The 25,473-nt window shown below is 36.9% G+C and overlaps 1 protein-coding gene across 6 annotated transcripts in view; it reads left to right on the top strand.

The window, feature by feature from the left end:
- Positions 1 to 25,473, top strand: part of ELP4 (elongator acetyltransferase complex subunit 4) — a 274,197-nt gene that overhangs the window by 11,971 nt on the left and 236,753 nt on the right. For all 6 annotated transcript variants that reach the window (XM_055356452.2, XM_055356450.2, XM_004050887.5 and 3 more), the window contains exon 3: positions 18,496 to 18,617. In XM_055356452.2, coding sequence (XP_055212427.2) covers positions 18,496 to 18,617 — 122 coding nt within the window. The remainder of the gene's footprint in view (positions 1 to 18,495; positions 18,618 to 25,473) is intronic.

The raw sequence follows: 25,473 nt of genomic DNA on the forward strand, positions 1-25,473 counted from the left end.
TTATGGAGATTTTTTCTTTTAATGGATTTTCAAATTTCTCAACATGAAGCAATCCTTGATAAATTCATGCACAATAAGGATCAAAGTTGCAGCACTGTAAAAATCCTTATTTCACATGATCAGCATTTCTCCATTCCAGTCAAAAAGGTTTGTCTTTAAAATAGAAATCGATATATAGGGAGTGGTAAAAATATCTTCAGGTGTACAGTATTTGTTAGATCAGTTTATATAGTTGTAGCATATTGCTATTAAAAATGTAATATATTAGTTTACTTAAATTATGCCATTTAATCATTTTGGTCCTGTGTTCTCTCAACTCAGCCATTAATTTCCCTGTTGGCTCTTGGCTGTGAAGTATCTGCCAACTTCTTACCAGTCATTTACTTACATCAATACAATATAATCTTCTGGAAATTTACCTAGAGTTTAGTGCCTGAGTATCCAGATAGTAGACAATTTTTAATAAAAGCTAAGTAAAATATGTCTTATGAGATACTTATGTCACCCATGAGTCATTAAAGTACTATTTAAGACAGAATTATTCCTAACATTACATGTAAGAGAGAAAAATAACCTGTGATCAAGTAATTCTAGAAATGATTATCTCAGTTACATTTTTAAGACTGTATCTTATGGTAAATAAAGAATGTCTGAAGGTGTCTATTGAGAGAATTATTTACATGTTTGGTATAAATACATAAAATACAAAATGGTGTGTAAAGAAAATTAGGTTGCTTTTTCGGATCCTCAGCCTCCGTTCCTTGAAATTATAGTGTCCTGGGTATTCCACCCAAATATTGCCATGTAAGTAATATACATGGGAGCATTTCACATCTTCCTTTATCTACTTAATACATCTTAGACCTCAATTTATGTACATTTATATAGATGTACTACTTCATTTTTGTTAACAACTGCATAGGATTTTATTATATAGATGTGCCGTAATTTATTGTAATAGTTCTCTACTGAAAAATTTAAATTAATTCCATCTTTTTCTATTACTAACAATGCTATTGTGCGTAATCTTGTGTATAACCTTTGCACACATATGTAAATATTCTAGAATAAACTGTAAGATATAGACTTGCTTCATTGCAGCATGTTAAATTTTGTAGCTATTATTAGATTGCTCTCCCAAAAGGTTATACTGTCATATGCTTCAGCCAACAATTATATCAGTTTACCCTAATCTCACCCTTGACAACACTTGTATGTTATCAAACATTTTAATATTTACCAGTCCAATTAGATTAGATTAGCAGATGAAGTTCTCCACTTTTTTTTTTTTTTTTTTTTAAGAGATGAGTCTTGCTCTGTTTCCCAAGGTGGACTGCAACGGCATGATCGTAGCTCACTGCAGCCTCCAACTCCTGGGCTTAAGTAGTCCTCCCTTCTCAGTCTCCTGAGTAGCTGGGACAGCACTCACACCACCATGCCCTGCTAATTTTTTATTAATTAATTTTCTTTTTTTTTGGTAGAGATAGGGCCTTGTTATATTGCCCAGGCTGTTCTTAAACTTCAGGCCTCAAGCAGTCCTCCTGCCTCAGCCCGCAGAGTGCTGGGATGATTGGTGTGAGCCACTGCATCTGGCCCCAGTTCTCTACTTTTCTTCATTCCCAAGTCTATGTGACTTGTACAATGAATTAAATCCACTTGAATATATGGAAGCATAGTTTCAAAATATAAAAATACAAGGATTTTGGTTCAGTGTTTAGGAGCCTATGGTATTACTATATTGCTCATCACTGAAAAAGTTTAAATTCCAGAAGTAAGAGAAAATTAAAACATGAAAATTATTTACCTTAATAACATTTTACTATAGATTTCCAACTTTTTAACCATTTTCTCGTGAAATAGTTTGTTCATTTACCAAGGCAGTTTTATGTAGAAGCATACCTGTGCATGAGTGTGGGCTTTCAGAGTACTGTATTTACAGCTTCAGTAGCAATTTAACTATGGAAACCAGAGCTAATGAGCACTGCCAGAAAAACCTAAAATAAGTCCACTCTAGACCTTCTGAATATAGCAAAATAAATACATGTGAACAGATGAAAGGAAATTCTCTGAGGAATAAATTGAAGAACTAAGGGACCCCACTGTGTACTTTAAAAATTTAAGATGGTTGTCAATTAATAAAATCAAAAATTGATTTTAAAATCAAAGATAAAATTTGATTTTAAAATCAAAGATAGATTTTTCTTAAAATGTTTAATGCTTAAGTACTGGAATAGGCTTTGAGATGTTTTATCTATATTACTTTCTGACAGTCTGTTACATTGGTAAATTTGGAACACCTTAAAAGTTTCAAAAGTTAATTGATAGCATAAATATTTAGAGTTTACACAGTCTCTTTAAATAAAGGATCTTTATTTGTAAAGATACTGAGCATCAAAAAGGTTTAATAGAAGTTGTCACCTATTAAAATAATAGATCAATGTGTTTTTTTAAATAATCTTTTACATTAATTATGTAATTTTAGTTCTAGATATGGGAGATAAATGATACACTTTTGGATAATTAAACCTATTATCAGTGTACTTTTATATTACTTTTTTCTGTGTAACAATATTAACACAAATTTTACAGTTTATAAACAACAAAGATTTATTTATCTCATAGTTTCTGTAGGTCAGGAATCTAGGCACACTCCCATGGAGTCCTCAGCAAGCCTACAATATAGGTGTCAGCCAGGGCTGAGTTCTCATCTGAAGGCTTGACAAGGGAACTATCTGCTTTCAAGCTCATGTGGTTGTTCACAACATTCAGCTCCTTGCTGATTGGCAGCCAGAGGCTGCCCTCTCCATAGGGCATCTCACAAGATGGTGTCTTATTCCTTCAAAACCAAGAAGAGAGAATGTCCCTCAGCAAAATGTTATAGGTTTTCGTAACAGAAATGACATCCCATCACCTTTGCCATAATCTCTTGGTTAGAAGCAAGTTCCACATTCTGCTGCAATCAAGGGGAAGAGATACACAAAGGCATGAATACCAGGAGACAGGAATCATAGGGACCACCTTAGAATGTGTTCACCACACTTTTCATAATTTTAAATCATATTATTTCCTGTAATAGCAAAAACTAAGCACTCTTAATAGTCCTCACAGAATATTATAGTATTTCTTGTCAGTCATCTTCAACCTTTCTGAATTTGCTAAGCTATATTATTCTTCTACATCATGCAATAAATTCTGAGCTAACCAGCCTGGGCAGCATGGCAAAACCCTGTTTCTACAAAAAAATACAAAAATTAACTGGGTGTGGTGGCATGTACCTGTAGTCCCAGCTACTCAGGAGGCTGAGGTGGGAGGAGTGATTGAGCAAAGGAGGTTAAAGCTGCAGTGATCATGCCACTGGACTCCAGCCTGGGTGATAGAGCGAAACCCTGTCTCAAAAAGAAAATAAAAATTCTGAGCTTTTTTCTTTGCAGGAATTGGCCTGCTAGCTGGTCACCTATTTTTGTAAATAAAATTTTATTAGAATACAGTCGTGCTTATTCATGTGCACATTGTCTACAGCTTCTTTTGTGCCACAAGTACAGTGTTGATTAGTTGTAACAGAAACTGTATGAATCACAAGGCCTAAAATACTTGCTTTCTGATTCCTTAAGAAAAATTTTGCCAATCGCTGTTTTGTGTTACTATATTTGATATTCTACTAAACTTACTTTAGAGTAGTAGAACTTTGTTAAAGGACTGAAATAGGACAACTGATATCAGTGCAGTCCTTTAGTAGAACCACCTGATCTTTAGTCCTGAAGCATTTAAGTTTTTACAATGTGTTCAGCACTGTTAGGCAAGATAAATCTCTGGATATTGGTTGCATATGGAATAACCATGAACAGTACATATATAACATGCCGATATAAGAAGTATGAAAAAGACTTAAATTGAATCAAAGTATGGGTAGAAAGGAGTGATGAAGAAAAAAAATTGCTCATATGGAAAACAATCAGTACACAATAGAGGATATCAACAGGGTATGCTTATGTAATAACTAGGTCCTTCTAAAGTAGAGAGAGTACATATTTAGGACTAGTGAGAAGGTAAGTTTGGCCTTCTTCCCCTGGATCTCTTGCTTCAACTACCTACTTGTAGAATTCACACTGTAAGGCTTAAGGACTCTTATACCAGTCCCCAGAACAATAGTGTGTAAAGACTAGGCTGTATACCTGTAATCCACTCCTAGGATTTTTGTTTGTTTAACTTTATGGCCAGCCAAATCTATCATGCTTTACCTCCTCGTTATCTTTGGTCATTATCTAAAACCAAATTAAGACCAAATCTAATTAAGCTGTTCCAATGGTCTGATCTTTTATCTCTATAATACTCCGTATTTTTCTCTTTAAACTCAGTTTCCTATTTCCTTCTCTTCCAGACCTTTCCAGTTTGCCCTCTATAACACCTATTTCATGTAAAATAAACTCTGATATCCTAAAATCTTATCCTTAAATATTTTATTGAAACATTTAACATTTATTGAGGATGTACTGTGTGCTGGGCATCATGCTAAGCCATTGACATGTATTGTATCATGTAATTTCACAACAATGAGAGGAAGTGTCTTTATTTTATAGGTAATGAAATTGAAGCTTTGAGAGAAGCTAAGTAACTTGCCCAAGATCACATATATGGTAGCTGAGATTCACAATCGAATTTCTCATTTTATACTAAAACATGATAACTTATCTTAAAAATCCCTTCTGGGGCTGTTCCACCTTCTATATCATCTCATTGCTGCCATATATTGACTTCTTAGTTATTTTTATTATTTATTGGAGACTATCCTGATCTCTAACGTCAAGTAGGCTTTCAACACTGGCCAGAAAACTTTTGTATAAATCTAGTCACCTCTTTTTTATTTTCAGTAATCTCAGTGGCCTTTTAAACCTTCAAACATCTAACATAGTATACTGCTATGAAGACATCAAACAAGATGTCTTCAAACATCTAACATAGTATACTGCTATGAAGACATCAAACAAGATGTCTTCAAACATCTAACATAGTATACTACTTTATCCTAATCCTCTGGAACAACTTACAGTTATGTCACACAGAAAAAAAATATAGTTTTATCAGAGGAGAATTCACCCAAGTTCCTAAAATCAATCCTCAAAACTTACCTCTATTCACAAATGCAAAGATATACTGTGCCTTCTCCTATTTGAGAATCATCTTTCATCTGTACTTTAAATTTCATCTCATTCTAACTTTCCAAGGACCTAGCAATATCAATTTCCCTTCTCTCCCTATCTTTAATCTCTTCCACTATATTAGTTCTTTTCAATGTGTACTTTAACCATACTCAAATCTATTTTTAAGCTTTGTTTAAAAACAAGGGGAAAAAAATCTTCCCTCTTAACCCTACCCCTTTCTCCACTATTGCTTTTTCTCTTCCCTTTCATAGCCAAGCCTTTTGTATAGTCTGTACTTACATATTTTGTAATATTTCAGTCATTCATCAATCTACCTCAAATACTACCATTTCACTGAAACCACCTTAATGACTTTCTCACTGCTAAACCTAGAGGATACTTCTCAGCCCTCTTCCTTTTTAATGTCTGTTGCACTTGATGTTGTTAATCACTCTTTTCTTGAAGTACTCCGTTCCTTTCTTCTTTTGTAACATTCTGTTCTGATTTTCCCTCTCATTCTGCTTATGTTTTTAAAGATTCCTTTGGCTTTATTTCAAATGATGGTATCCTATTCCCTCTTCTAGTGCTACATATTCTCCTGAAAGGTCTCAGTCCCTGCCATAACTAGAATGAACAGGGAATAAAAATAATCAGTAATCTCCAGACATCACTACATATATAGGATACATAGAGAAATGCAGAGAGCATATTTAACCCCCTATTCAACATTTCCTCCTGAATATCTTATAGACATCTCAAAATCAATGTGTTTGAAGCTTTCCCTACCTCCAAATTCTGCTCCATTCTTCGATATCTGTTTCTCTTCCTATGGACTCTGGATTATTGAATCTAACAGGTGACACATGCCAGAGACCTGAGTGATACGCTTGTCTCTCATACATCCAGAAAACATTAAATCCTAATGACTTTTATCCTTTAAATATTGTGTTAATTTTGTCTGTTCTTCATCTTTACTGCCACTACCCAAATTCAGGCCATAATCAATAACCTCACTGAAACTGGCATAACAGATATTTCCCTTGCCTCAGTTCATTATCATAATGTTGCCAGAATGCACTTTCTAATATGAGAAGCTAATCAAAGTATATCTTGGCTTAAGACCTTTCTGTGCTCCTTGTTGATCTTAACATAAGATCTAAGCTCCTTAACTTCTGACTATAAGGCCTTTAACAATCTGCCACTGCTGATTAACTTTAGCCTTATCTCTTCTCATCCTCTCACTATTCTTCCTCATACTTTGTGTTTATCATTCTGAGCTTCTAATTCCATTCTCTCCTGTCTCTAGACCTTTGCTTATGTTCTTTCTTGCTGCCTTTTATTTTCCTCTTGTTTTTGAAGTCTCCAGTTAGACATCTCTTCCAGAAAGTTTTCCTTAACTACTGCTTTCCTTCCCTTTACCTACACTCAGTATTCCTTCTGTATACTTCTGTAGTAGTCTTTATTTACCTTATCATGGCACTTACTACACATTTTTTTAATCAGGTAATCATGAAATTGCCTGATCGTGATTACTTATTTAATAGACTGTAAACTATAACCATGGGAGCCATGTAGGAGCATAATGAATAAATGAGTGATTTGAAAGCCTGGGTAAAGGCAATTAAATTATATTGGTAAGAAATAGATAGTAATGGAGTGTTTTGAGCAATTAAGAAATATTATGATGGATACACTGCAGAAATAAAGTAAAATTTGAAGTAATGGAAACTCCTCATTGCCCTAATCTAAACATGAGGTGATGTTTGTTACTATACTTTTAAGACTTTTGTCATAAATTTGCTATTTTACTTTTCTACTTCTGTATTTCAGTATGTATATTAGATTCTAAATGTTTAACTGGTTATGCTTAGACTGCTCTGATATGAAACACCATTTTTCTACATTTTTCCTCATTTAATAGGTACCTCTTAAGAAAGCCAATTTCTATTTCTGTGCTATATACATGTGTAGGTGATGAAGGAGAGACAGAAAGTAGGATGATTCCCAGATTTTTATCCTGGGAAAGTTTAGAATTAGTACCATTAAGTGAAGTTAGAAAAGGAAAAGAATGAGCAAATATTGAGGTGAGGTAAATAATTCAGTTTAAACATAATGACTTTTAGGTACTAGTGAAAAACCCAAGGCGTTCAACCTAATAGAAAGTTTGATTTTCTGGCATGAAATTTAGGCTAGAGAAAAAGATTTAGGATTTTTCAACATTGTTTAACTGTTTTATTCAGTGTGTGTTTTAGTGTTGTCATAGACAAATGGCAGATTGCCCAGGTTTATACTTGAGGATCTGGAATGGAACTTTGGGAGATCTCTTAACTCCCTGAAATTACATGAAAATTTGTGTTTGGCTATATGTATATATATATATATATATTTTTTTTTTTTTTGCAGTGAGTCAATATGCCACTGCACTCCAGCCTGCGTGACAGAGTGAGACTCCGTCTGAAAAAAAAAAAAAGTTATTATGAGGATTAAATAAACCAATGCATGAGAAGTGCAGTGCAGTGTTTAGTATAGAGTTAGTGCTCAATAATATTAGCTATTTGCTGTTTTTTAACCGCATGTTGAGTACCCTAGAATTGGTCAGTTCTCACATACCCACAGTGAGAAAAAGAAGACAAGGTCTTAAGTTTTCCCTTTCCCACAATTGGGGTCAGCCACCTCCTGGCAGGCCCAAAGAACTACCACAGATACTTCCTCATATCTCCACCACTGTCACTGCTGTTACCAGGCAATAAAGTCAAGGACTGGAGAACGCAGGAGTACAACATTTATGGTAAAAAGTGAGGCAAGTGAGGGGATACAACTTCAAGGGCATCAGTCGTAGACATTGAAGATGCTTGCAAGAAGCAGAACTTGACATTCCTGTTTCCCAGCCAATTCCCTGCTAACCTCTAGAACCTGCAAGCCCATCAAAGTAAATAGTGCAGGATGAGAGTTACTGGGAAAGCCTGCTTTATATCTGCTGGATTTTGTCAACATTCTCAAACATTAAGACTATTACCTGTTTCTCATATAGGAAAAGGAGGGGGGCCTGCTAGAATAGATTGTGTAAACAAACACAGCTAGAAGAATAATGACAGTCATAGTATTTCCAAAGAGAGACTGAGGATGAATTAGTGGCCCCAAAAACACTAGATTCTACCTCTTTGAGGGGTTCTTCAGTGACATATAGGGCCAGAATGAAGTAAGGTACCACCCACAAACCACACTTAACATCTGCATGGAAACCACCTAACTTTAGAGGGTATAAGCAGCAGACTTAATACAACAGGTCAGAGTGAGGCTAGGGACATCTCTCTACCTGTGCCAGACAGGCAATTACAGAAACTGATCTCTGCCACTCTTCTTTTTCTCTACTTTCCCAGTATAGGAGCTAGGACTTGAAGAAAAGACTTGTAGGAAGAGGTATCTTAGAACTTCCTTTTCTCACTGCTGCCCCCTCCACTTAACACCGCCCTACTAAGTATTTCAAGTCACAAGCCTTAGTGGAAAATGTTGTAATGGACTATTGACTAAGTTTTTAACTGGACAGTTCCAAGTTTTAATAACTGAAACTAGTGAGAATCATGGAAGCAGCTCCGGATGTCATTAAAAGATGAGAAAAGGAAGATTTGGCTTGCATAGCTGAAAGTAGTGACTAGCAAAAAGTACATAAAATCATTTCATATGTATGTAACAAAAACTTGAGAGCTCTATATAAACTGTTTACGTACACAAAGAATGGCTAAAGAAACAGGAGCAAAGTTATAAAAACTGGGAAAAGGTGGGGAGGGAGTGTACAGTAGTTTCATGAAGAAAGTTGTCAATGGTAATAGTTCCCATAAATAAATAAGGTAAGGATTTACAAATATCCAACAAATTAGACAATTATAAAATAATTGGTGTTGGAGAGCAGTCTTGGTGGAGTGATGATACAGCTCATTTGGATTTTTGTATTAAGAAAAAAATGATATTCCTGTTGTTTCTATCCACTAGGCTTTGTTCCACCCCTTGGAGCCATAATGTACAAATGAAATTCCATTTCCATTTTATAGTCCAACAGATATTTGAAGACAGCTATCTTATGTCTCTTGGGTCTCTTTCTTTAAGCTAAATATTTCCATTTCTCATTGTCACATACTTTCAGCTCCCTTCACCATCACTGTTTTTGAAGATGCTTTAGTTTGCGTAAGTCCCCAAACTGAATATATTATCATCAGGTTGGTTGACTACTGTGGAATAGAACAGGACAAGCATCTCTCTGAACCTAGAAATTAGACTTAATTCAGACCAAAATTACATTTGCTTTTTGGCAGTTCTGTCACATCATTATCATTTTTACTTGCCCAGTGTTATGGGGATTCACTAAATAGATTAATTAAATGCTTATTGTACAACCTCAAAATTTGTTTCACAAAATTGGTAATTTTCAGCTTGATGAGTTTACTGTTTTTGCTAATCCCTAAGTAGGTGATCTCCCTATTAGTTTTTCCTGCCTCATATGATTCTTTGAAAAAACAGAAGTGATAACTATTATAGAATATATGTGTATATGTGCATAAAATGGTATGTTTTCAAACTACAGTAGATGTGGATGATTTATAAGACAAGATCGATTTTTGTTTGTTGTTTTTTCCCCTAATTAGTTCTACAAATATTAAGTATATGTATACTATGTGCCAGGCACTAGAGATATAATAATAGGATGCATTCTCTGCCATAATAATCTTTTAGCTTCATGGAGGAATTTCAGGAATGTTTATTAAATACTACTAGGGGTTAAGAGGGTGCTCCAGAGCACACTGATATCTCACCCAGCCTTGAGTAAAGCTTCTCAATAATGGTGCCACCTAATCTTGGTCTGGAAGGAGATGAGCAAATTAGTTAGCCGGAGTTGTGAAGGAATTTATACAAGGGTCCTGAGGCAAGGAGCAATATGGCTGGTGCTAACAAGTAGTTTGCTATCCCTGGAATTTATGAAATATGGAAGGGGGAATGTATTGAGAAAGAAGGCAACACAACATTTAAAGAGGCTTATACGGCTCGCTTTTTGGGTGTTTTTCGACTGAGAGCAATGAAAAGCCATTTAAGTTTTTGAAACGGGAGTGACAAGATTAGATTTGCTCTTTAGAAAAATATACTCTTGAGTAATGTGGAGAATAGATTGGAGGGAGGAGTAAGGTAAGAGATACAGGGACCAATTGGGAGGCTGATAGTGAGAGGTAAGGATGAATTGAACTACATTATTGTCAGTAAAGACGGAAGGAAGTGGATGGATTTTAAAGATTTATGAAGTTAAAGCTGTGATTATTTGTGGGGATAAAAAGGAAAGGGAAGAGCTGAGAATGAAAACCATAGTAGCTAACATTTATTGACCACTTAACTACGCACAAGGCACTGATTTAAGTATTTAAATCTTGCCACAGTCTTATGAGGTAGGTATAATTTTATTATTCCTGTATCATAGTTGAAGAAACCTCAAGCCCAAAGGAAATGGTTACCAAATAACTTAACGAATTAGCATGTTACCACCAGAAGATGGGCAGCAAGGAAGAGGAAAACATGTTACCACCAGAAGATGGGCAGCAAGGAAGAGGAAAAAATACAGTTTCCCGTTTGGACATGTCGTGAAATTCTGTTGGCACATTGAAGTAAAGATAAGATAACATAAAACATGTTTGCTAAGTACTATGTCTAGTTAACAATATGCAAATAAATAGCATGATGTCAATGCCTGGAGCTTAGCACAGAGAAAGCTGAGCTAGAGATAAAGAAAAGATCACTAAGGATAGTATGGGGAGCAAGAAAAAAGTCAGAACCCTCACTCATTTAAGAGATAGGTAGAAAAAGACAACTGTGACATCTAGTTTGTTTATTATCCTTCATTACTCATAAATTACTCAGTTTTTAAAATTATCTACGAGTACATATCCCTACTTTAAGTAGTACTGATCTGATATAGTTCATTCTCTTAGTTGAGTATTGTAATATGCATCCGTAACTTTATGAAAGTTTTAATTCTTCTAATTAAATAGTTTAGGTTTCTTTCTCTCATTACTAAAAAGTTGTTAAACAACAGTCATGTATATTTTATTTTTATTTTTTAATTTTTATGTTCTCGGGGTGTACAAGTACAGATTTCTTTTTTTTTTTTGGTTTTTTTTTTTTTTTTTGAAATGGAGTTTTGCTCTTGTTGCCCAGGCTGGAGTGCAATGGTGTGATCTCGGCTCATTGTAACCTCTGCCTTCCGGATTTAAGCAATTCTCCTGCCTCAGCCTCCCAAGTAGCTGGGATTACAGGCGTGCACCACCACGCCTGGCTAATTTTGTATTTTTTTAGTAGAGACAGGGTTTCATCATGTTGGTGGTCAGGATGGTCTCAAACTCCTGATCTCAGGTGATCCACCGGCCTCGGCCTCCCAAAGTGCTGGGATTACAGGCATGAGCCACTGTGCCCAGCCACAAGTACAGATTTCTTACATGCATAGATTGCACAGTGGTGAAGTCTGGCTTCTTCATGTTATCACCCAAATGGTGAGCATTGTACCCAATAGGTAGTTTTTCAACCTTCACCCCCTTACCACTCTTCCACCTTTTGTAGTCTCCACTGTCTGTTATTCCACTCTGTATGTCCATGTAGCCGTTGTCATTTATAAGTAAAAACGTGTGGTATTTGGTTTTCTGTTTCTGAGTTATTTCATTTAGGATAATGGCCTCCAGTTTCATCCGTGTTGCTGCAAAAGCCATCTCATTCTTTTTTTTTTTTTTTTTTTTTTTTTGTGACAGAGTCTCGCTCTTTCGCCCAGGCCAGACTGCAGTGGCGCTATCTCGGCTCACTGCAAGCTCCGCCTCCCGAGTTCACGCCATTCTCCTGCCTCAGCCTGCCGAGTAGCTGGGACTACATGCGCCGGCCATCACGCCCGGCTAATTTTTTTTTTTCTTTTTGTATTTTTTAGTAGAGACGGGGTTTCACCGTGTTAGCCAGGATGGTCTCGATCTCCTGACCTCGTGATCTGCCCGCCTCAGCCTCCCAAAGTGCTGGGATTACAGGCGTGAGCCACCGCGCCCGGCCTGAAAAGTTTTAAGTAGGGAAATGAGATCATCAGGTTTGCATTTTGAAAATGTTACTACTAAATTGAAGGAGGAGGATTAGGGTGAATGCAAAGAAATAAGAGACAGTTACAGTCATTTAGGGAAGAGTTTTTTTTGTTTTTGTTTTGTTTTGTTTTGTTTTGTTTTGTTTTGTTTGAGACGGAGTCTCACTCTGTCGCCCAGGCTGGAGTGCAGTGGAGCGATCTCGGCTCACTGCAAGCTCCTCCTCCCGGGTTCACGCCATTCTCCTGGCACAGCCTCCCCAGTAGCTGGGACTACAGGCTCCCGCCACCACGCCCAGCTAATGTTTTTGTATTTTTTACTAGAGACGGGTTTCACCGTGTTAGCCAGGATGGTCTCAATCTCCTGACCTCGTGATCCACCCGCCTCGGCCTCCCAAAGTGCTGAGATTACAGGCGTGAGCCACCGTGCCCGGCCAGTTAAGAGTTGTTAGTAGTATGACTCGTGGAATGACATTAGCATGGAGGAAGTAATCAAATCCCACAAATACTTTGATACTTTGATAATACGTTTCACTGGATTATAAGGATGGGGAGAGAGGTGGATTGGGGTGTGTGTGTGTGTGTGTGTGTGTGTGTGTGTGTGTGTGAGAGCGAGAGAGAGAGAAAGAGGAGATATTGGGGATAAATTCTGGCTTTCTGAAAACTGAAAGAGGGCCACATTTGGTGGAAGAAAATGAGTTACTGGGTTTCATCTTGGGCATGTTGGACCTGAAGCATCCTTATTCTTCTATATTTAGTACCAATAAAACCCTAAAAGCCGCATGAAAAGTCCATGGTAAGGGGGTATAGCTATGTAATGTGTGTATGGTTCATAAGTTTTCTAGAATATTATTCAGCCTTAAACATGTTAGCTACAAGACTATAAAGCATGTTAGATTAAGTGAAAAAAGTAGGATACCAAATCCAGTAATCACTGAAAACATAGAAAAAGTACTGAAAGGAAATAGAGCAAACTTTAAGCAAGGATTATTTGAGGACTGTGGGTGAATTTTTTAAAATTTAAATTTTCCATTTTGTAAAAATATCAATCTTAGAAATTAAAAATTTTAATGTCAGGTTTGTTTCTTATATCGATTTATAATGACCATGCTTTAAATGTTTGCTTCTCTAAACTGACTTAATAGTAATTACTTCAGGTAAAATCAATTATTTTTTAAACATGACTTTCTAGTTAGTTCCAAAGTTGAGTGGAGGTGAATTCTTAGTTATACAAAGTAAGCAATTTTTCCAGTGTTACAGCTGTATTAATCAGTAGTCAGTGCTGATTATCTCTCCCATAGTTGTCTCTGCTAGCTTTTCCATCTGTCAGCTGTAAGCAATGCAGAAGCATTGAAAACATTTTCCTTTGCCGTAACACACTAAAATTCTCATAAAATGTCCCTAAATCATTAAGTACATTTTGTGAGTGATGAATAATGTTAAAGAACTAGCTATGTGTTTTAATATATAAAATTAGACTTTGTGTAAATTGACCATACTTTTAATCATGGATTTTCTCTAAGATAATGTGCTAAGAAGGTATCTAAACAACTCACCACCTGATATTTTGGTCGTACTTTAGGGAATTGTTTTAATAAATAAATGTTATTGAATTTTAATTTATATACAATAAAGTACACCCATTTGTTTATTTATTTTATTGAATTATTTTTGAGCCAGGTTCTCGTTCTGTTCCCCAGGCTGGAGTGCAGTGGTACAATCATGGCTCACTGCATCCTTGAGCTCTTGGGGCCAAGGGATCCTCCCACCTCAGCCTCCCAAGTAGCTAGGACTACCAGTGCACACCACCACACCCAGCTAATTTTTTATTATTTTTTGTAGAGCTGAGGTATCACTGTATTGCTCAGGCTTGTCTCAAACTCCTCGCCTCAAAGTGATCCTGCCATCTTGGCCTCCCAAAGCATGAGGATTACAGAAGTGAGTGACTGTGCCAAACACATTTACTTATTTTAGTGACTTTTTACGACTGTATAGACTCATGTAGCCACCACCACAATCAAGATATAAAACACTTCTGTCACCATAAAGTGTTTCCTGGTGCTCAGTTTCCTGGCCCCAAGCACCTAACCTCTCCTTTCTGTCATTAGAGATTAATTTTGCTTTCTATAGAATATCGTGTAACTGCAGTTTTGCCATATGTACTTTTTTGTATCTGGCTTTTTTCCACTTAGCATAATGTTTTTTGAGATTTACCCATGTTGTTGCACGTATAGTCAGGCCTCTGTATTAGCATGTACCACATCCTTGGATACAGAGGGCAAAATGTAAGGTACTAAGCATCCTTGGATTTTGGTATTCATGGAGTATCCTAGATATCCAATCCTGGATGTCCTTGGTACCCAGTCCCCTGTGGATACCAAGAAACTACTGCAAATTAGTAGTTTATTTCTTTTTATTGCTGAGTAGTAATCCATTTAGGAATATATCATTTGTTTTCTCCCTTCAGCAAGTAGTTGATGGACATTTTATTTGTTTTCAGTTTTTGGCTATTAAAAAAAAAAAGCTGTCATAAACCTTCTGTATAAATCTATGCAGACATGTATTTTCAACTCTCATGGGTAAGTACCCAAGAGTAGAATTGCTGGATCATATAATAAGTGTTTGTTTAACTTTTTTGGAAACTGCCAAACTTTTTGTTTTGTTTTGTTCTGATTTGTTTGAGACGGCGTCTTGCTCTGTCACCCAGGCTGGAGTGCAGTGGCGTAATCTCAGCTCACTGCAACCTCCACTTCCCAGGTTCAAGCGATTCTCCTGCCTCAGCCTCCTGAGTAGCTGGGATTATACGCATGTGCAAGCATGCCCAGGTAATTTTTGTGTTTTTAGTAAAGGCAGGATTTCGCTATGTTGGCCAGGCTAGTCTCCAACTCCTGACCTCAAGCAATCCACTTGCCTCGGCCTCCCAAAGCATGGGGATTACAGACATGAGCCACCGCATCTGGTCTGCCAAACTCTTTTCTAATGTAGTTATAATGTTTTGCATTGCAACTAACAATGTTGGAGCATTTTATTTGCTCCACATACTTGTCAGTTGAACATCTTTTAATATGTTTTTTGGCCATTCATGTATCTTTTTTTGTGAAGCATGTGTTCACATCTTTTGCTTATTTTTATGTTGCCCAGTTTGTGTTCTTATTGCATTATGAAAGTTGCTAAAATATATTCTGGATACCAGTCCTCTACTATGTATATGTATTGCAAATATCTTCTATCTGTAGTTTGCCTGTTTTAAATCTTCCTATTAGCTGTCTTTTCAAAGGCAAATTGTAAACATTTTTTTTTTTTTTGAGACGGAGTCTGGCTCTGTCGCCCAGGCTGGAGTGCAGTGGCGCAATCTCAGCTCACTGCAAGCTCCGCCTCCCGGGTTCACGCCATTCTCCTGCCTCAGCCTCCCGAGTAGCTGGGACTACAGGCGCCCGCCACCACGCCTGGCTAATTTTTTGTATTTTTAGTAGAGACGGGGTTTCACCATGTTAGCCAGGATGGTCTCGATCTCCTGACCTCGTGATCCGCCCGCCTCGGCCTCCCAAAGTGCTGGGATTACAGGCGTGAGCCACCGCGCCCGGCCGTAAACATTTTTATGAAGTTTAATTTATTCATTTTTTTCTCCAGTTCATGCTTTCATGTCCTAAGAAACGTTTGCCTACTCCAAGGCTGCAAAGAAGGCATTTTCTTCTAATAGTTTTAATTATTTCAGCTTTTTTGTTTAACTCTGTGATCCATTTCAAGCTAATATTTAGTACTAGTACAAGAGGTAAGATGGAGGTTTTTGCTGTTTTTTGATTGAGTGTACTGTGAGGCAAGATTGAAGTTTTTATCGCTTTTTGTTGTTTAAATATGGATATTCAGTTATTGCAGGACCATTTGTTACAAAAAAAAATTATTTCTCCACCTTTGTCAAAAACCGATTGTATGGATTTATTTCTGGACTCTGTTCTTTTCCACTGATATATATTTCTGTCCTTTTGCTAATTCCACATTACCTTGATTGCTATAGCTTTATAGTAAGTCTTAAAATAAAATGGTAAGTCTTCCAACTGTGTTCTTTGTTCAAATTTCTTTGACTGTTGTATTAGTCCCTTCTCGCACTGCTCTAAAGAAATAATTGAGACTGGGTAATTTGTAAAGAAAATAGGTTTAATTGGCTCATGGTTCTGCAGGCCATACAGGAAGCATGGCTAGGTTAGAAAACTTAAAGTCATGGCCAAAGGCAAAGGGGAGGCAGGCACATCTCACATGGCAGGAGCAGGAGGAAGAGAAAGAGTGGAGAGGTGCTACACACTTTTAAACAGCCAGATCTCATGATAACTCACTATCATAGAACAGCACCAAAGGGGAAATCCACCGCCATGAACCAATCACTTCCCACCAGGCCCCACCTCCAACACCGGGGACTACAATTTGACATGAGATTTGGGCAGGGACACAGACCCAAACCATATCACCTGTATTCTATGACCTTGGATTTCTTTGTAAATTTTAGAATTACCTTGTCAATTTCTCCAAAAAGCTTACTGGAATTTTTATTGGGATTCCATTAAATCTACAGATCAGTTTGAAGATTTGAGTCTTCTATCCCATGAACATGATATATCTCTCCATTTATTTAGGTCTTCTGTACTCTCAGAATGTTTTGTACTTTTCACTGTAGAACTAATTCATACACATATTTCGTTAAATTTATCCAAAATATTTAATTGAAGGTGGCATTTCTAAAATTTCAGTTCCTATTTTTGTTACTATTATGTAGAAGTACAATTAATATATTAGTGTAGTATAATTAGTATAGTATTAGTATAGTATAATTCTTTAAATACTTAAAGCCAAATCCAGTAATATGATATATATTACTATATAAAATATATTAATGCAATATAATTATAGAATTACAATTCTATATATTATAGTAATGACAATATAATTATAATTATTATATTGTATTACTATTTAATAATTATATAACTACAATATAATTATATTGTATTATATATTACTTATATGATTATAATATATATAATTATTATAATTTTGTTTTAAATGCCATAAAACCAAAGCCAGTAACATTACACAGCTAAGACCTTCCATACGATATTGATTAGAAGTGATGAAAGTGAATATACCTCCATTTTTCCTGATCTCAGAAGAAAAGCATTGCATCTTACCATTATGTATGATGATACCTATAGGTTTTTTGTAGATCCCATGTGTCAAGTTGAAGATGTAATATTACTGGATTTGGTTTTACAGTATTTAAAACCAAATTATATTAATTATATCTAATATAAATGTATATTCTATTACCGTATTTGGTTTTATGATATTTAAAGAATTATTTTCATATATTTTCATGAGGCATATTAGTCTGTAGTTCTGTTTCTGTTGTATCTTGGTCTGTTTTGGTATTGGGGTAACACTGGCCTCATAAAATGAGTTTAGAAGTGTTTCATCCTTTCCTCTTTTCTGAAAAGAGTACATGTGGGATTGGTATTGTGACCTCCTAAAATTTGATAATGATGTGTAGTTTTGTAAAACTCTTTGATTTTGATGTTAGAGTAATGATGGGCCTATAAAGTGGGAATTGTTTCCTTTTCCTTTTTGCTGAGCTTAAGTATTGGTATTATTTTTTCCTTCAAATATTTAAATTTACTAGTGAAGTTCCCTATACCTGAAGTGTGTATGTATGTGCAGGGGGTAATTTTGTGGATATCAAAGTGATGTAGTAGTTGGAGAATGATGTCTGGAACCAGAAAGTCTATTAAAAGTACCTAGTTCTGGCCGGGCGCAGTGGCTTACACCTGTAATCCCAGCACTTTGAGAGGCCAAGGCGGGCAGATCACGAGGTCAGGAGATCGAGACCATCCTGGCTAACACAGTGAAACCCTGTCTCTACTAAAAATACAGAAAAATTAGCCGGGCCTGGTGGTGGGCGCCTCCTACTCGGGAGGCTGAGGCAGGAGAATGGCATGAACCCAGGCAGAGCTTGCAGTGAGCCGAGATTGCGCCACTGCACCTCCAGCCTGGGCAACAGAACGAGACTCCGTCTCAAAAAAAAAGTGCCTAGTTCTCATTGACTCTCTTTACAAGTCTCTTAGCCTATCTATCTATGCCTCAGGAATACGCAATTTTTATTCCACCTCATATACTTGTTTTAAGGAAAAAAAATATAAAAACATATGAGTGTGCTTGCTGTTTGATAGCCATTTGATTCTTTTCTTGCTATATGTTTCTAACTGCAACTTTTCCTTTTTACAGAGGAGGATAAATATAATATTTACTCACCTTTGCTCTTCAAGTATTTCCTGGCAGAAGGAACTGTCAATGGGCATACTTTGTTGGTTGCATCTGCTAAAGAGGATCCTGCCAACATTTTACAGGTATAGAATATATGAACTTAATATTGCATTTTGAATGTTTCATGAAAAAATATTGTTTATATATGTAAACAAGATATATGTTTGTATATATACAAACTATATTTAAATGCATTAACGGAACTATACATTTTTTAAAATCTCAGTAAAAAGTATCAAATTTATTTGAACATAGGGTTACATTTTAAACTAATGTTTTTGAACAATTTTTTTAAAGTTCATATGAGAGTTGGGGAAATATTAAGCTACTAAAAACTGACACTAAATAAAATTACTAGCCCAGGCATTCACAAAAGTCATGCTTAATAGCAAAAAATTCTAGTTTACACTTCTTATTGAAGAAAGGGGAAAAACATCCTTTAATTTTTTGCTTCTAATTATAACATCTTCATTTTGACTACTATGGCAAAGCAAATTTTCCAAAGTCTAAGCTTTTCTATACTACTAACAAAGTATCACTTAACTGTTACTCTTAAGAAGTCCTTAAAAGAAACTTGAAATTTGAATTTTCAGCCTGAAACTATTATATAAAGTATATGAGTTACAGCAAATAATGGAATAAAAACAAAAGGGACATCTATATAATCAGCAAATTGGCTGATAAGAATTTTAAATATTTTACATTTCTACTTAGCACAAGCAAAAATAAACTGATTCCAAGGCACTACAGTATTTGCCATTTTTACTGCAAGCTTTCGGCAATTTTTTTTCTTTTAATTTTGAAGAGATGAGGTCTCACTATGTTGCCAGACTGGTCTTGAATTCCTGGTCTCAAGGGATTCTCCCACCTGGGCCTCCCAAAGTTCTGGGATTACAGGCATCAGCCACCGTATCCAGCCTCCTGCAAGCTTTAATCGTAATTTCATTCTAAATGTATCTAAGGAAATTAAAATGTTCATACATATGAAAATTATTATATCTGATAGGTAATATTCTACACAGTCATGATAATAAGAGAATTCTCGAAAACATTAGATGAAGAAAACAACTGCAGATTGTTTGGTGATTATATTACCAGTATGCCAGAGGTATAAATCAGAATAATCAGAAATTAGAAGTACTCATTGATTAATATTAGTTTTCTTGGAGAATGCCACAAATGATTCTCTTCTATGATAAAATATGTCATTGATGTACTGAATCTTTAAGCCAAAGCACACTTTTTTCCTCAGAGAGGACACTTTTAACTTTTAGAATTCTTAGTTTCTTTGTCCATAACAGAATCCTAATTTAAGACATTATTTGAATAGAGTTCATAATCTAAAATCATTTTTCCATAGGATATTTTAATTTTAGTACATAGTTTGCAAAATGGCAAATTAGTCATTTATAAGGAATTTGTAACATAATAAATACTAATTCATAATACCTGTGAACAAATGCCAACAAACTTCTTTGCCTTAGTATAAAAGTCACTATAATGCTGAGGTCAAAACTAACATAATTCGTTCATATGATTCAGACTTTGCTTGTTAAATAATACTGTTATGAAATCCAAAGCAGAAACCTGTATTTGATTGATTTTCCTCTGGTTGTAGGACTTATTTTTTTCTCAATCTCTTTTGTAGTTGTTTACTTTTTACAATATTTCTTGGTGTTTTCTTTTGCTCTGTTTCCTGGCTTTTATCATCTTGGCCAACTTCTGGACAGTGCTACACTTGCTAGGAGCAGTGGAGTAAAGGCCAAAACCATTGTTGTAAGTAAGCTACACAGGTTCTTCATGACATATTCCACAATATACCGAGACTAAGATTTTATATCAAACATCTATATAGCCATCATAGGAAAATTTTGCCAGCCAGAAGCAGAAATGCCTGTATATGCTTTTGAAAATAAAGTTTTTTATTTTTATTTTTTCCTCGTTCAACCCAGGTAGCTGATGTTAAAAATTTGCACAGTTTGCTTTAGAGAACACATTAATTACAAAACTAATCCCTGACATCTTTCTTAGGGGTGCCTTGAATTTGTACAAGTTAGTATTAAAAATCTTAGTGTACTTTACATATCCTTCTTTAGATTATGTGAAGGAGTTTGAAGCTATAAAAGAAATATTACCTTTTTCATCAAGCTTTTATAAAATAGCCAGTCATTTATGCAAGTAATTGGGTGTTGCAAAGACTTAGTCATACAATAATTTTATGGTGTAGGAGAGTAAAATATAAAATATAAAACTACAGTTAAAAGCAAAACAGACTCTTAAAAAGTACACCATGTCTGACCAAGCTGCACATGTCTGACCAAGATAGATTAACAAGGTCCAGATTTCTCCTCATGCCTGAAACAGCTAAAAAACAAAAAACAAACATAAAAAGCAGCACAGGATATAGGAAACAACAGTTTTCAAAACACTTGGCATCAGATAATAAAAGTGATACCTGAGATATACAAAACAAAGAAGGCAAACCCTGTAATGTCCCTACCTTACTGAGTACAGTGTTTCCAAGCCACAGTGCAAAGAAGAGAAATACAAGATAAGATGACCTTCAGGAGACAAAGCTAGGATCACAAGGAGGTCAAGGAAATTCTGTTTATAAATCAGAGTACCTGAAAGGGAAGAGGTATACATCGAGTGAGTTAGAGATCTGCATAGGGTCGGTCTCCCTCTATTCTTCAGATGAGTGCTCACCTGTACTTGTACACGAGGAAATGGCCTGAGGCTAGAGAAAGAACTACCTGACAATATTAGAAGTAACAATCCCCAGGGCCAACAGTAATTCCTGCTCCCACATGCCAGAGTGAAAAACTTCATAATTCCTGAGGCATCAGGTGGAGTATTTAGAAGAGTTTTCCATTGGTAAAGAGCAAAATTATTCCCAGATTATAAAACACTGCTCTGGTCCTGTCTAATGAGGCTTAAAAACAAAGCCTGAAGTAACCAACTGTTTTCAAGTACCTTAACTGTGTCCCAGTCCAAAGCTCAAAGTATAGTAATATTCAAGTGTCCAGCACCCAACAGAATAAAATATTCTGTGTCTGGTTTCCAGTTAAAACATAATAGACATGCAAAGAAATAAGAAAATACAATTTATAATAAGGAGAAAAATCAATTAGAACAAAAAAGAAATGACATGATAGAATTAGCAGATGAAAACATAAGTCTTATTACAAGTATATTATAAATATTCAGTAAGCTAGAAGGAAGATTAAACATGTTAAATGGAAACATGGAAGATGTAAATATAAACACAAGTTAAACTTTTAGAGATGAAAACTACAGTGACTGCAATGAAAAATACACTTGAGGTGCAAAGTGGATTAGACACTGAAAAAGAAAAGATTAGTAAATTTGAAGACATGGCATTTAAAATTATACAAGATGAAACCTGGAAAATAGACTGGGGAAAAAAAAGATTTTTGCATTAGTGAGCTGTAAGATGACTTAAGGGTCCCTAACATGTGATTGGACTCTGTGAAGGGAGAAGGAGTAGTACACAACAAATATTTGAAGAAATAAGGAATGAAAGTGTTACAGAAATAATGAAAAATATGCCACAATTCTGAGGTGTTTGGCAAACTCCAACTTTTGTTGTTGTTGTTGTTGTTGTTGTTGTTGTTTGTTTTTGGGACGGAGTCTCACTGTGTCACCCAGGCTGGAGTGTAGTGGTGCGATCTTGGCTCACTGCAAGCTCCGCCTCCCGGGTTCACGCCATTCTCCTGCCTCAGCCTCCCAAGTAGCTGGGACTATAGGCGCCCACCACCATGCCTGGCTAATTTTTTGTATTTTTAGTAGAGACGGGGTTTCACCGTGTTAGCCAGGATGGTCTTGATCTCCTCACCTTGTGATCTGCCCACCTCGGCCTCCCAACGTGCTGGGCAAACTCCAAGTTTTAAAAGTCCTGAAGAAAACAACATCAATGCACATCATAATCAAATTTCTTGAAGCAAGTGATAAAGACAAAATCTTGAAAGTGACCAGAGATAAAAGCACATTACATAGATAGGACCAAAGATAAGAATGACAGCCAACTTTTAGGCAATACAAACCAGAAAACAAGGAGGAAGTCTTTAAAATGCTAAAAGAAAAACACGTTATCAATTCAGAATTCTATACTCAGCAAATATCTTTCATGAACAAAGATTTTACAATTTAAAAAGGTGGTTTTTTATGAAAACAAAATAAAGACTTTCTCAAATGCTAAAATCAAAAAGAATTCACAACCACCAGACTTGCATTGTAAGAAATACTAAAGTTTTTCACAAAAAAATCAAAATAATGCCAAATGTGGAAAAAGATCGGGGAGGAGCCAAGATGGCCGAATAGGAACAGCTCCGGTCTACAGCTCCCAGTGTGAGCGACACAGAAGACGGGTGATTTCTGCATTTCCATCTGAGGTACCGGGTTCATCTCACTAGGGAGTGCCAGACAGTGGGCGCAGGTCAGTGGGTGCAGCGCACCATGCGCAAGCCAAAGCAGGGCGAGGCATTGCCTCACTCGGGAAGTGCAGAGGGTCAGGGAGTTCCCTTTCCTAGTCAAAGAAAGCGGTGACAGATGGCACCTGGAAAATCGGGTCACTCCCACCCGAATACTGTGCTTTTCAGACGGGTTTAAAAAATGGCGCACCAGGAGTTTATATCCTGCACCTGGCTCGGAGGGTCCTACGCCCACGGAGTCTCCCTGATTGCTAGCACAGCAGTCTGAGATCAAACTGCAAGGTGGCGGTGAGGCTGGGGGAGGGGCGCCCGCCATTACCCAGGTTTGCTTAGGTAAACAAAGCAGCCCGAAAGCTCCAACTGGGTGGAGACCACCACAGCTCAAGGAGGCCTGCCTGCCTCTGTAGGCTCCACCTCTGGGGGCAGGGCACAGACAAACAAAAAGACAGCAGTAACCTCTGCAGACTTAAATGTCCCTGTCTGACAGCTTTGAAGAGAGCAGAGGTTCTCCCAGCACGCAGCTGGAGATCTGAGAATGGGCAGACTGCCTCCTCAAGTGGGTCTCTGACCCCTGACCCCTGAGCAGCCTAACTGGGAGGCACCCCCCAGTAGGGGCAGACTGAAACCTCACACGGCCGGGTACTCCTCTGAGACAAAACTTCCAGAGGAACGATCAGACAGCAGCATTCGCGGTTCACGAAAAACCACTGTTCTGCAGCCACCACTGCTGATACCCAGGCAAACAGGGTCTGGAGTGGACCTCTAGCAAACTCCAACAGACCTGCAGCTGAGGGTCCTGTCTGTTAGAAGGAAAACTAACATACAGAAAGGACATCCACGCCAAAAACCCATCTGTACATCACCATCATCAAAGACCAAAAGTAGATAAAACCACAAAGATGGGAAAAAAACAGAGCAAAAAAAGCAGAGCACCTCTCCTCCTCATAAGGATCGCAGTTCCTCACCAGCAATGGAACAAAGTTGGACAGAGAATGACTTTGACGAGTTGAGAGAAGAAGGCTTCAGATGATCAAACTACGAGCTACAGGAGGAAATTCAAACCAAAGGCAAAGAAGTTAAAAACTTTGAAAAAAAATTGAGACGAATGTATAACTAGAATAACCAATACAGAGAAGTGCTTAAAGGAGCTGATGGAGCTGAAAGCCAAGGCTCGAGAACTACGTGAAGAATGCAGAAGCCTCAGGAGCCGATGCGATCAACTGGAAGAAAGGGTATCAGCGATGGAAGATGAAATGAATGAAATGAAGCGAGAAGGGAAGTTTAGAGAAAAAAGAATAAAAAGAAACGAACAAAGCCTCCAAGAAATATGGGACTATGTGAAAAGACCAAATCTACGTCTGATTGGTGTACCTGAAAGTGATGGGGAGAATGGAACCAAGTTGGAAAACACTCTGCAGGATATTATCCTGGAGAACTTCCCCAATCTAGCAAGGCAGGCCAACATTCAGATTCAGGAAATACAGAGAACACCACAAAGATACTCCTCGAGAGGAGCAACTCCAAGACACATAATTGTCAGATTCACCAAAGTTGAAATGAAGGAAAAAATGTTAAGGGCAGCCAGAGAGAAAGGTTGGGTTACCCACGAAGGGAAGCCCATCAGACTAACAGCGGATCTCTCGGCAGAAACTCTACAAGCCAGAAGAGAGTGGGGGCCAATATTCAACATTCTTAAAGAAAATAATTTTCAACCCAGAATTTCATATCCAGCCAAATGAAGCTTCATAAGTGAAGGAGAAATAAAATCCTTTACAGACAAGCAAATGCTGAGAGATTTTGTCACCACCAGGCCTGCCCTAAAAGAGCTGCTGAAGGAAGCACTAAACATGGAAAGGAACAACCGGTACCAGCTGCTGCAAAATCATGCCAAAATGTAAAGACCATCGAGACTAGGAAGAAACTGCATCAACTAACGAGCAAAATAACCAGCTAACATTATATTGACAGGTTCAAATTCACACATAACAATATTAACTTTAAATGTAAATGGACTAAATGCTCCAATTAAAAGACACAGACTGGCAAATTGGATAAAGACTCAAGACCCATCAGTGTGCTGTATTCAGGAAACCCATCTAACATGCGGAGACACACATAGGCACAAAATAAAAGGATGGAGGAAGATCTACCAAGCAAATGGAAAACAAAAAAAGGCAGGGGTTGCAATCCTAGTCTCTGATAAAACAGACTTTAAACCAACAAAGATCAAAAGAGACAAGGCCATTACACGATGGTAAAGGGATTAATTCAACAAGAAGAGCTAACTATCCTAAATATATATGCACCCAATACAGGAGCACCCAGATTCATAAAGCAAGTCCTTAGTGACCTACAAAGAGACTTAGACTCCCACACATTAATAGTGGGAGATTTTAACACCCCACTGTCAACATTAGACAGATCAACGAGACAGAAAGTCAACAAAGATACCCAGGACTTGAACTCAGCTCTGCACCAAGCGGACCTA

This window comes from Gorilla gorilla, chromosome 9, assembly GCF_029281585.2.
Source record: "Gorilla gorilla gorilla isolate KB3781 chromosome 9, NHGRI_mGorGor1-v2.1_pri, whole genome shotgun sequence".
Lineage (NCBI taxonomy): Eukaryota > Metazoa > Chordata > Mammalia > Primates > Hominidae > Gorilla > Gorilla gorilla.